At 49.0% G+C, this 13,798-nt stretch overlaps 1 protein-coding gene across 4 annotated transcripts in view; it reads left to right on the forward strand.

Moving 5' to 3' along the window:
- The window catches only part of LOC139992325 (kin of IRRE-like protein 1), a 254,151-nt gene that overhangs the window by 82,604 nt on the left and 157,749 nt on the right, over window positions 1-13,798 (forward strand). For 3 of the 4 annotated variants that reach the window (XM_072013063.1, XM_072013066.1, XM_072013065.1), the window contains exon 2: window positions 10,011-10,140. In XM_072013063.1, coding sequence (XP_071869164.1) covers window positions 10,011-10,140 — 130 coding nt within the window. Of the gene's footprint in view, window positions 1-101; window positions 5,137-10,010; window positions 10,141-13,798 lie in introns of those variants that run through there. The other variant, XM_072013064.1, reaches the window with a different exon arrangement.

A 13,798-nucleotide genomic window follows, 5' to 3' on the forward strand; every position in this document is an offset into this window, starting at 1 on the left:
AATTGGCAGGTCGCGACGCGGCGCGTACTTCGATCCGCTGTCCTCTTTGCTCTCAACTGCCCGTTGCTCTTAATTTTTTCCTCCCTCTCTGTCTGTCCGGCAATCGAGCGTTCCTGTCGCTCGATCCGTGCTCCGGGTGCCTCTATTTCCGCCTGCAGCTGCCAATCTACGCGCCTGCCACGACTCTTCTCTTCTCTTTCTCCCGAGTTGCCTTTCACCGGTCGCCTTTTTCGCCATACGATCGTCCCACCTATTCGCTCTATTTCTCTTCGCATTTGCCACTCTATCGAGTCGCGGTTACCCCTTCTCTCGGAAACGAGCGAACTCGTTTCCGTGTCGTTCTCCTGCTGACTCGGCGGCTGAACGCTGGCGCCTTTTCTTCCGATTGACGCGCTTATTAGCCGCATGAAAATCTCATTAACATAACGAGGCCTCTTTCGCGCGCGATTAAGCGACCGCGTTGTTTCTTTGATAATCTTGGAAATTTCAGCGCCCGTCTTTCGAAATGTACCGGGCGCGAAATGAAATTTCGGGTACACGCGGTAATCCTTTACGTTCGTTGCAACGCAAAATCACAGTCAACGTCACCTGGTTGGCTGCAAATGCTTCTCGTAATTTATCTTGCGCCCCAAGGTCATAAAATAAATGTCGTTTTTTGTAGCTGAACATATTCAGTATATATTAATCAAGGGCCGTCAGCAGGAAAAATATTTTTGTGGAAACGCGTGACATTATTTGCCACATCGTTCTCCTAGATAATACGCGGTAAAGCCGATCGACTCGTACGTGAATTATTTGAAACAAGCGCCGCCGATCAAGCTGAATGGCTGACACAAAGGGAAAAAAGGAGAACGCGATAAAGGTTAGTCGAAAGATAAAATTTCACGGGCAACGTTACCGCGCATAGATTGGCGGTCGTGGCTCGTCGCTTTCGACCGAGAATTTTCCATATAGTACGATGCGTTGCACGGTGCGACACGAAGCTCAGTCAACTGACAGACCGTTAAACGATCGTATTAGTTTATGGAAATAACAAGCGCAAGTTGAGTCGATACGTAGGGAAATCGGCCGGTACAAACGGTGTGCTACGTGTCGGCGTGTCAGGAATATCGAAGCGCGGATAAAGCGGCGACGTGTGTGCGGCGTATAGGTGACGAGAGACGGTACGCGGGTGTCCCGGCCACACGAATCCAGTTGCGTTTTCCCTACGCTCTATACGGAATGAATCGTGACGTTATCACCGACGATGGAATTAATTATTGGAAAGCGGCGAACGGTCAATTATTCACGGTTTTAATTAGCACGCTACCACCGGCTGGTACACTCTTGCTGCTCGATCGAACATCGTCGTTCTGCCGTAGACGGAAGATTTTTGCCGGGATGCGATGCGTCGTATTTAGCGTCGCCTGGCCAACGCAGTTTCGACGTTCTCGCGCTTATTTTCTCTTTCGGACGAATCGTTTCGTTAGCGCTGGATAAAACGAGCCGCAAATGTCGCACGCGATACGGTTCGCTGGCGCGGGATCGACTTCCGTCGGAACTCGACAGGCAGCCGCAGCTGTGCGCGTGCATCGTGCATCGTGCATTCCGAATCAAAAAGTAAGCGATATCGCGCGCGTCGAATCGCACCCACAGTCTACGCGCGATGTCGCTGTTCGAGCGTTCACCCAAAACCGGGAGATCACCGCGTGATCGAATTCGCTCGCGTCCACCGTTTTTCGGTTCGGTTCGACTCGGCTCGAGAGAAAAACCGGCAGAGTGTGGGCTCGATGCGCGTTATACCGAAACCCGATACCGTCGCACACGGAAATGGTCGTTGTTCTAGATTCGAATGAAATCGATCGCGAAATAGCTTTTTCGCGCTATTTACGGATCACTTTGTTTCCGACCGCTGTGTCGCGACGTCACACGTTCCTATAGTTTCTGCGACAGCAGGAAATAGTTTGCCGATCACGACTCGCGCCATATCCTGAAATACGCTAATGTCGTTGCGCTAATTATGTCGTGGACGCGATGGATACGTCACTTCGCTCGCCATGACCCCTAATAATTTCACTAGGCTGTAAACGGCAAGTAATCGAAGCGTTAAAACGATGGTTCTTGTTATCATCGAGAAACAGCCAAACGTTTCACGTACAGAATTTCCACCGCTTACCGTTTCGCTATTGTCGCTCGCGATATTTCACCGTGGTAGTGGTCCATTGATGATGTAGATTCGACCCCTATCTAACTCGCCTCGATCTGGATATTTGCTTGTTAAGTGACAGTATTGACGCGCGCGACAAGCAAATATCCATAATCGAGGATCGAGTAATTGGTTTCGTTCGAGCACGACTCAAAGTCCGCGCCCTACCACAGTCAAAGGTGAAGGACGAGCGACCGCCGGGCGCTCGATGGATCAAGAAACCCGTCTCGCTTTATTACTTAGAACGTAATTTAACGGGATAGTAAGTTAATTAAGGAGCGCAATGTGGCTGTGTTTGTATCCGCTCGAGAGAACCATTCGGCCGTCGTTGACTTTCGGCAGAAAACAGAAAACGAATTAACGTTCAGCGGGTGGAAACGTTGAAAATCGTTGATTAATTTCTCGATATTATTTCCCGAGCAAAGCGACGGAACTTGTTGAACGAGAACTCGCAGACACGGCGATTGTCGCGTCGTGTCGGTTTTTGTAATCGATCGTTTGACTTCCGGCATCCTGCTGACGATGTAGCAACGTCGAGTAAATGGCAACCCGATCGTAATATAATCGTCCGCGAAAACGCGATATTATTCTTCAACTTGAAAACTCGATTCGCCATTCACCGCGAGTCCCGAATCTAGCTTTCTTACGCGAATTACTTTGGCCGGAGTTTACAAACGTTATTTAAAGTTTTCGAAGAACACTCGCGAGAGGAGTCTATCCGTACTTTGGCCGCGACCATCTCGTCCGGTACTCTCCGATTTCCCTATTCCATCGGAATTCTTGCTCGTCTCGCGGTTCTTTTGCTCTTGTTCTATCCTGCGCGCCATTTCTTAATTCAGGATTAATTCAATTTCACGCTGTCGACCGACGTTCACGTTTACTTCGCCATTGATTTCGCTTGGAAGTTGCACGCGACCGTCGCGTCGCAAGTAAAATACGAATGTAGCCTTAGACCGTTCGCAATGAGCTTCGTCGTCCGGAATCGATAGTTCTTTTTCTCGCGCGCTCGGGTTTGAACCGATCAACTTTCGACCCGCTCTCTTCCCTTCTCTTTTCCTTCTTTCGTTCGTTGAGTTTTCCTTGACGGTGGAAACGGCGAGGAACGAGATCCGTTCGCGAGTTTCTCGTCGATGGCGATAAACGAAACGACCTCGCCGGAAAAAGCAGAGTATAATACATCCGTTAACGAGCAACGATCAAAGTTTCGGCAAAAGTACGTTGATTAAGCATACTTTAAACAGAAATCTCGTTTGAAATTCTGATCCGCAACTCGGTCGGTATTCAAATGATGGTCCTTGCGCGTCCTTTTTTGGTCGATCGCTGCCACGAAACTTTTGCTCCGTGCCAATGATGGAGTTTTTTCGGTTACGCGCGATCGACGATGTCGCGTTCGAACCAGTTTCGTCCCAGTTCGTTAAACTTGCGACCTGCTGCACCGAATCGCGTTTCCTCATAATTACAGGTAAATTCGCGCGCGATCGATAAGGTGCCACCTATGCGAGCGGATCGATCGTATCTCTGCACACCGCGGAGAAACGAAAATTACTATCAAATTGCTTTGGTTCTCGCGGTGTTTACCAGAGTCCGTTTTAACGGCGTTGTTCGCACCATTTGCGAAAGCTCGCTGCTCGGTACGCTTCGTTGAAAACGGTGCGCTCTCGCGACTCTCGCGAAAAATGTCATCGGAACATGGTCTGGCGCGCCAGATCGCGTGATGCTCCATGCACGCTCGAATTCCTCCTCGGATCGAAAAGCAAACGCTAAAACTCGCTAACTAATAAAAACCAACAATGGTGCGGCGCGGCGTGGGGTCATTGGGAAATTTCATTAACCGCGAAATCCGGTCGATCTCAGTCGTCCGTTAAAGGACTGCGGCCAGCAAGGATAATGCGAGGTCGGACGTTCGAGAGGGAGCACAACGCTTTGATCCTCGGTCAAAGGCCAACGTCTCCGAAGGGAGAGCGACGTTACCGTGGCTCCCTTGGCCTATTGTGGCTCCTATTGTTGCGCAAACTGCATTACAACCGGACGTGGTCGCGACCTCCCTTCCGTGGCTCGTAACTCAGTGTCTCGCGGCCGGGTGCCGGCTTTGCACAATGCAACGGCAACTGCACAGCCTGTAACACCGGCGACAGACATCCACGCGACGTAACGTTACGTTGCCTCGTCGGACAGGCTGTACGTTCCGTCTACCAACTGCCGGGTAACCTCGCCCATAGTCTTAATCTCTTTTCGAAAACTCGGCCAGCTTCTTAACCGTTGCTCCAAACCTGAGAACGTCGTACTCGACGCTCGTCCATTATTCGCGGTAACTCGAACGCACGCTCGTCAACGGCGAGAACCTTGAGAAGGTGCATCCGCGGAAATCCGCGTGAAATTCACCCGATTTCTATCTCCGGCCTGAACGATGACTCCACCCCGAATCTCGAGGCTACAGCGTCTGTTGTCGATACTACGATTAACGACTCTTTGGTTTTGCACGTCGAACTTGTCGCGGTGATCGGTGAAAGCTTGCATGTTAATATTCCGCAGCGCGCCAATGCGCGTCGATAAAGTTTAGAGTATTCAGCGTTTTATCGATCCTGTCATCGAGCTCGATGACTCTACGTCTTGTCGACGGTGGCTGCCGTTTCGAAACAAAGACGACCGTTTCTTCCTGACGAGCGAGCGAACGCTGCTGTAAATCCCTCGACGCGCGTCTTTCCCTCTGCGCGGCTTTCGCTCTCCCCTTGGAGTGGTGTGTACGTTTGTATATCCATCGCGAAGGTCTCGCGCAATCGTCATCGGCAGTCGTCACCCACTAGACGACGCCGAGAGGGTCTAGACCTCGGACAACAATGGTGCTCCCAAGGGATAAGGTGCTATTAATAATTCGGAAGCGACGTCGTTACGCTTTAAGCGCGCCACGGCTACTCGACGGGAATCTCGAAGGGGAGGAAACGGAAATGAGGGTAAGCTGAACTATTCGTTCTACTCTCTAGAGGCCGACATCTCAATTAGCCTGCTTGCCAGCAAACTACATTCCTCTCGCGATACAGTCCGTTCAGAGCATACTCGATTCGCGATTCGAAAATTCTCCCTGGCCATCGTTCGTCGTTTCCCTCTCGACGATATCAGCCGTAGATTTTTGGAATTTTTGAAACCTACGAGGCTAACTTCGATACATCGCACCAGACGGTGTCACAGATTTAATTTAGTCTGCCGTCGAATTTTACGAGGCTCTAGTCGCGCCTGAAATACCGTGCGAACCAGGGCGCTCGTAAACGTCCTAATTAATTTAACGCGACTCGATTTTACGGATCCGTACGATACGAGAATCGATTGTCCGCGATTCTGATCCGTTCTTGATTCCGGCATCTTCCAGATCGTTTCGAATGTAATCCTGAAGCCGCGAAATTCGACGCAAAGTTTGAACCGCGACACCCGTATCACGAGAAACTTTCCGCTTTGTTCCTCCAGACGGAAACACAATCTACGAGTTTCCACCGTCAGTTGCTCTTGCTTTGCATTCGCTGTAGCGAGAGAAGGCGGGTGAAAAATTCTCGAAACATTCGATGGTAATTGCCAAACGCGATTTACATACTCCAAAGCATCGCCGATCAATTTTAAATTCACTCGATCCAGCAATGTGCTTTTTCTCCGAGCGAGCGAGTCGGTCTGTTTCGTTGAACCGATCCCCTCGAAAAATAAGAGGGAACGCTAGCTAGCGACTCGTGCTCCACTCTAACTGCCAGTAAGGGGGAAAATCTTTGTCGCAGAAATTCAAAGGTATAAAGTGTCGACGAAGCGTCCTGGGAACGGGATCGCGCCGACCCTTGTAAAGACGTTGAATTTTATGAAACGTCGAGGGGATTCCGTGAAAATATGTAAATACGCAATAAAGCGTAAGCCCTCCCGATGCCACCCTTCGCGTCTCTTCGCCATCTTTGCCTGCTTTGCCTCCTCTTCTACCCTCCCCTCGCTTCTTCTCCTTGTCTCTTTTTCCTTTTTAAACGATGGCCCTCTCCGTTCCCGGGGCTACGCAAAATTTCAACACGAGGCTATCCATGCATCAGATTTCACCGAATCTCCCTCGATGACAAAGACAAGTCTCGCTACCACGATTTATAAACTGACTGTTGTTTCTCCTGTTTGTTTCATCGTCTCGTTCTTACACGAACGAATCTATCGAATCTGTCGGTTGCGTTCTCTCGAACGTCGGACAAATTGCCCGATATTAAATTACGATCCTTCTCTATCGAAAACGAGAGAAGGATAGAGAAAATCAGACAGCAGAATTACGGCTCCTCGTATCTCGTAATGCGACGACGCGACGCACCTGCGCAAGGAATTAAGCAACTGATTAACAGGACTCTAATTCGCTACGCGTCCGCTGCTATAGCCCTCCCTCTTCGAGTTAGCGCCGCGCCGTACGAAACAGATATGGAAGAGACGGAGCACGACAATAAGCGTAGACAATGTCGCTTAACGTGTGTAAAACGGTCGGTCACATCGGAGGGTTCTGTCGTTGGAAACTGCGAGAAGGGCACCGAGCACACTCGACTCTCCGTAAATAACGGACTCGTCGTTCGCTCCTACGTATCTATCCTGTCCCTTTTACGATTCTCTTTCTCTCCCTCTCTCTCTCTCTCTATTCCCCTTTCTCTCCCACTCTTTCTTACCCTTCTACATGTTCTGTCGCATATCCATCCGGCTGTACGAATTGTCGGTATAATAGCGCCTAACAACCGGTCCTCCGACTGAAGTTAATTTGCAAGCAAGATGGCATACTCTTTTTGACGATCGTAACGTTTGCCTTGTTAAAACGAACCCCATTATCCCTTCGGTGTCGCGACGCTCTACCTCCCTCGTTGTCTCGACTACTCCTCGTGGAAACATTACAGGATGAATGGTCCTTCGGCGAACGTGGGTCGCACTCGAATCATCGATCTTGCACCGCCATGCATCGTGGGGTTAATGCGCTTGACAAATGCTTCTTAGTAACTTCCGTTCTCCGTCTCTCCCTTTCCATTCATTTTCAACCGAGCCGAACGTAGATCGAGCAGGTGGCCAAACTTGTCTCGTATTCGACGTATTTTCGTTGCGTTTATCATTAATATTATTCCTGCTGTTAACAGTCGCACGAATTTCGAATAAACTTGTATTGTTGGTGTATAGGTCGCCTCGGGAACGATGCATCGGATGCGCTCGAATAAAATTAAACGATTTCGCATAGTTTCTCGATGCAAAGTCACAGTTTTCTCTTTATTGCGAGTTGTACTTGTGGGGAACGTGCTTGTCGGGTAGAGCAAAGCGAGGCGATAGTCTTCGAGGATGAAAATATCGTAAAAGCGTATATGCCTTGAGTATAGTTAGAGAGAAAGAGAGGAGAGAGAGAGAGAGAGAGAGAGAGAGAGGATTTGGAAACGCATGGCAAAGTTGGCGTTACGGCCTGGATTGAACCACGTAAAAGCCAAGCGCATGTTGCGCCGGTTCCATGAAATTTGCATCGATATCGGACCGTTTGAATTCGAATTGACGCGCGATAGTCGCACAGCGGCTTGCGAACGATTAGAACGTAATCGTTATGTCGCACCTCGATCGTACGATCAATCCGCGTCATCGTGGAAGATTTATGAAAATACTTGGCTCTGTTGTAGCGTCGCGGTGATCAACGATGACGAGTGGCCGTAAGTTTTCGACGAGTTCGACCCGAAAAGTTGGACGCAAAACTCGCCGGGATGGGAAGCTCTAAGATCCAAGGAAAAGTTTCGCTTTTTACCCGTGACTTTGGAAACTTTTGCTCAATCTTCCGTACGACACGTGTGCCGTTGGACTCTAATGGAAAAGAGAAGCCCGCGGCATTGCATTTTCCACGCGGTTGAACTCGAAATCTTTCGCGACGTCACGCTTCTCGCCTTCATCGATCGGTGCCGCTTGGTTCGATCGCCGTGATCAGGAAACTTACGCGATTTTAATTAAGACACCGAGGCCACCGCAGGTTAAAGCTTTCGTTTCGACAAAGGACCCTGGACAGAGGACAGCGACGAAAGGACGTTCGAAAATTCCACCGATGCAAATTCGAAGTTTGTCGTGACGCTTCTTCGTCCGGGCGTTCGTAGCAGCGAGGCAAACGTTGATTCCGGTCGATAACGAATTCATTAAATGCGTTTCGAATGCGACACGAGCCGCGTCCGCCATTAGCACGCTGCTGGACGGTTTCGACCAGCGCCTCGGGTCTTTGAGGGTTAATTGCGGCCATGTTGCGGAATTTCATTAATCGAAACGGCTTTCAAGGCTTCTCTGGTATTTAAACTACACGCGGTCGCGCGAGCTGTTCGCGGCTGATTGATGGCCATGGCGCGGTCGCTTTCGTGTCCAACGACGTAGATACGCCGCTTACATAAATAAGTAAAATCAACAGAGTTAAGCTGCTACCGCTATAGGTCTCTTAGGTATTTCGCTGGCCACGGAGGATCAGCTGCTGTCGCGTCGAAGCGCCCAGGATACGACGCGGAATCGGACGGACCGCGTCGTTAATTACACGGGGTGCCGTTAGGCCAGCTCGCACACTTTGGTAGTTAATTTCACGAGGACGCGGACGATGTAGCCGTTAAGAGCAACAGCGACGCAGGGCTAATCAAATTACGCAGTTTGCAGGGAAAGGAGCGTGATGCTTATGAAAAATTCCAGGCAGTAGGATGGGGCGCGCACGCGCACATGTACCCTGAGCTAAAAGCAAACGTTAAATCGTAAGCAAACCCGCGAAATACGCGCATGAAATTATAACGAATCCGGGAAGGAGCTTCCCGAGGGTTCTTACTTTTAACGTGGAAAGTAGGTACGAGGCGGTGGCAGCAGCCGCGTTACCACCCGAGAAGAGGTAACTGCTGCTTGTTGCACGTACCTTGAGCTCGTTACAACGTGGAAAAACTGAGAATTCAAATGAGTACCGTAGCTCCGGGGCGTTTATATGGTAAACAGTCACCCCTAAGCGATATTTATACCAGACGGGGATGTTATAACCAGCGAGTAAACGCGAAACGCCAGCTAATCCTTCCGGTTTAGGTTTTCGAGCGTCGCGGACTATCGCTTACCAAAGAAAGAGAGAGAAAGAGAAAGAGAGAGAGAAAGATTTATCGACGATAAACGGAAATTTTCATGCATCCACGTCCATATTCGTGGCATGCGTCACGCTCGATAAACAAGAGGGTGAAACGACCGCGACAAATCGGATTCGACGAACTGGGACACTCGGACACCCTCTGCGAGTCTCTTTCGTTCGTATATAAGTGGAGAAGAGAAAAAAAAAGTCTCTGGTGAAATTCTCGAACGGACCTGGCGCTTGGTACATAGTTGCAGGTTCGATTCTTGTTTCGATCGTCCAGCGTGGAGAAAACGAAAGCAACGGACCGAATCGAATGGAAACTCGTTTCTTCGAAATAGCCTACCGGAAATTCCCGAAGGATTTTCTCGTTCCGTATGATCAGACCTTCGAGCTTTCCATTTACCTGCTCGAAAGATCGTCTTGTGCAACCAGGATGCTACGACTAGTTTACGGCAGTCCGTCCAAACCGAATTTCATAAGCGGATCTCTTAATCCTATACCGCGTGCGCTTTACATATCGCTGTCCAACATCATCCTCGTTCAATTGTGTTTGCATCCGAATATCCGGATTTTCGCTATCGAAGAATGCGGTCCGAATATTCGTCGACTCTCTTCGTCTTCTCTTGCGCTCGAATTTTCTTCCGCCGATCCAATTCGGCCGCGAAATCGAAATCGAAATCGAGTAACGACAACGTATGCAATCTTTTAACGATACCATCCGTCTATTTTCGTTTGCAGTACCATTGGTCAATATCAGCGTCGTGGAAGGAAAACCAGCGGAACTGCCATGCGACATTACTCCACCTGGAGAGGACAGCCTGCACATGGTTTTTTGGTTCAAGAACGAGGCTGGAGTGCCATTGTATACGTGAGTGATTCGTTCTTTGCTCTTGTTAGTACGTAATAAGACGGTTGGCGAGTTGGTTAATTTACGCGATCGAGCGAGCTTGTGTCGGAAGATGCGGCGCTGAAATCCGTGCGGTGTCTCGACGACCGACGACCTGCCGCTTTGGTTGGCCGCGGTGACGAAAAATTCATGGCGCTTGAGGAATTCGCAACTCGCGCGACTAGTATGCAGTAAACGGCGCCGGTAGGATCGCCCTCTCTTTCCCATTACAATGCCCGTACACCATGACGGCTGCAGATACAAGCCGGTCCGCGTTATTAAACGTACGTCACTGCTCGTTCCTCGCTCGCCTCTTGCCACTCGAACTCCAAATTCCTTTCTGCATTCCGTTTTGCGGACGCGACCGCGAGCTTCTCCCGTTTGCGAGTTGGCCGCAATAATGCCACCGCGGAACCTTCATAAAGGCCTGCCGTTTCCGCAGCAGTTCCGCGTTTTTCTTTCCCCCGAGCAAAATTTTACGCGGCCATATACGTCGCCACCATCGCTGTCACGTCGGATCGCTAAACGACTGGACGCTTCTTAATTGAAACGGTTATTAATTAAAAGCTGGCCGTCGCCGCCGCGACCCTTTCGAACTTGCGGATCAATGAAATACGAAACGTTTTAATTGACAATTATTTCGCTCGATCGCGTATCTATAATTTTCCTTAATGAACCTGAAAATTGGAAGGAAACCAGATCAGTGGAAAGGGTGAATTTAAATGCAGCTACAGCGTTTGGAATAATTTTTCTCGCTCGGATGAAAAGAGTAAAGAAAAAAGGTGAAGAAGGAGGAAGAGACGAAGAGTAGGCGCTACACAATAGGTCAAAATGACGTCTGCAAGGTATTTCTTTGGAAATACAATCGGATGAAACACGAATCCCTCTTAATTGACAATTATCTCGACCGATTACTCGTTATGATTTTTCTTAACGAACCGTGTACCGTGTCGCATTGGATTTAAATAGAACTTGGTACCTTTCGCGCGATAATTCTTCTCCAGACGCTAGGTTTAGTAGCATTTCTTTGAAAAACCTCTTATCGATAAAAACCACTTGGGCTAAACGAGACGAAAAATTCTGAATTATTTTGAAACGATCATTAAGCAATTTTAATAGTGTCACGGTCACGCGATACGACGAGTAGAGGCGATGCGTACCGGTGGTCTACGATTTTGATGATCTTTACCTCTGGTTGCTGAATCTCCTAACCACGACCTGTTTTCTGGGTGCTCGCGTATATATACGTTCGTTCCTATTCGCCAAATATCTCGACCGACGCAGGGTGAATACCTGGATAAAAATAGAACAACCGCAAACCGAACGGACGGCCGTGATATTACTGGCGTTTTTCAATATTTCCCGTAATTCGTGATAGTTTGGGAAGTTTCGCAATTAAACTTGCATGCCTGCCGCGGTTTGCTTCTTCGTCGGTGGTTCTAGAATTCGGCACCGTCACTGCTGACGCTACGATGTTGCATCATTTTTCAAGCGGTTAGCTACCTCAACTATCCAGAGACTGCTGAATGCCCGAGGAAATAAACGGTTTCTGGCGATTAATACATCGCTGAGGTTCTTTTTTTCCCCCTCTGCCCCACCCCCTTCTTTTTCCATCTCGGTGGCTGTTTTTCAACGTTTCGCGGTTTCAAAAGAACAGCGTTAATTGACGCGGTCGGATTTTATCGCGCAGATCTTTTATCGTTGTCATTTTTTATTTTTGTGGTAGCTTCGCTTCCCGATACTTTACCGCGGACACGGTCGAATAAATTTTCAATTTTTATGGAATTTCGCCGATGTTTCGTCTAAAGCTACGGTTTTTCGTTTAGCTGGTCTGCAAACTTTCCGTCTACGCTCTACAACTAGTTCCTTTTGAGTGAGAGATAAAAGGGACAGGCGCGACAATACGTCGATCAGAGTTCTTCATAACAGTGAGGCAGGCGTACACGCCTAATGAGGATCGCAGCTACGCACAATCAACTTCGTGGCACGTAATTATAGCGCGTCGATAAATTTGGATCGGTGTCTGAAGGGGCACCGACGTGGGTGGAGCGAGAGCAGCTTCTGGATGGCAGCTTTATCGGCGAATAATTGATAACCGTCGCGACGCCTCTTCGCTGTACCGGCATCGATGTAACTGCGCCATTGGAAGATCCGCGCCAACTTCTGCACGCCGCGCGTGATTAATTGATATATTCTCGATCCGCTGGGCTCGAGTTATTGGTTTCAATCGGGAGCCACCGCGAGATCTACGATCTCATCTATAAATTAGGTGCGCAAAGATCGTCACGATACGTTGTAGCGATTAGACGTGACGTTACCACGCTTTGATAGAGATACGTAGCTGGAGCAAACGCACAGGGACGCTCCGGGCGCGCGTTGACATTCGACGACTCTTTTCTCGAGACAGGTCGCGAACTATTCACGGTAACGATTATTGCGTGGAAACCTGGCAAGAGGAAACGACACTCCCTTGACGCGCTTTAACTCGCCCCTTTATTCATCCCTCGACGCCTTCTGCGAAACCGTTACCGTTCGCACCTTGGTTTGTCGCGCGTATCGCGACTGCGTGCAAGGCTTTGCAAATGCCGGAGGAAACGATGGTAGAGCGCGAGCTCGTGCAAACGACGCGATAAAAGAAAGGAAGGCAGAAAGAAGAGAGAAACACGGTTTGACGTTTGGATCCGCGGGGGGTATAGAGCTGCGTTTCGTGGACGTCTTGTAATTAATCGACGTCGCGTAGAATTTGAATTTAAAAGCGGCCGACCTAGGTGGCAGCCGCTGCTTACCACGCCCGGCTGTCCGCGTTAAAAAATTTGAATCCGCGATAATCGGATTTCTAAATGCAAATTTAATCGACAGCCCGACTTTCTTGCGCCCCGTGATGGCTGATCAAAGGGCCGATTCTATCGGGATGGACGTTTCGGGGCAAACCCGTTGTGCCATTTCGCATGGAATATGAAATATGGAAACAATTAGATTTTGCCGTTTTTTTGACCTCGATTTAAAAAGCTCGGTACGTTGGAACGTCGTAACTCGATTTCAACGACGACGTTTAATCGGCCCGGTGATCTGAGAAAGAGAGGAAAGGACAGATCGAAGAGGCACGCGAAAACTTAACTCGTTGTTTACAAAGCCATCTCGTTAAGGAAGTATTCGGAAGCTCGTGGACATATCAATGTTGCGTGCGCTCGCTACAGCACTAATTATAACATACCATGCGAGGAAGGGTCGGTATGTGAACTATGCGCATAGCTAAACACACACACACGGTATGTTCTCTTAGCAAACCTATGGTCCCGATAAAGGATACACGCACGCACCCTCTTCCTATCGAGTTCGCTTCCTATCGCATCCTGTTATCAAATATTTATGCGTATCCTCTTAACGATGTGAAACCTTTGTCTGAATAAATTTGACACGTCCATTGAAATAACGCTCGACGCTGTAGCTCACTGACTATATAGTTGCGCTATAAACCACTTCTTATCGCGCTATCACAGCGATGAAAATTACGAAACGCGGTTTGTTCAGCGAGATATTTCTCTCTCGAGTGGATAATCAAAAATGACGTTCGCAACGAATGTCTGTATAAAATATCATTCGAGAAAGACGTACGATTGAAGCAGGAAATAAGAAACGA

This window comes from Bombus fervidus, chromosome 11, assembly GCF_041682495.2.
Source record: "Bombus fervidus isolate BK054 chromosome 11, iyBomFerv1, whole genome shotgun sequence".
Taxonomy (NCBI): Eukaryota; Metazoa; Arthropoda; class Insecta; order Hymenoptera; family Apidae; genus Bombus; species Bombus fervidus.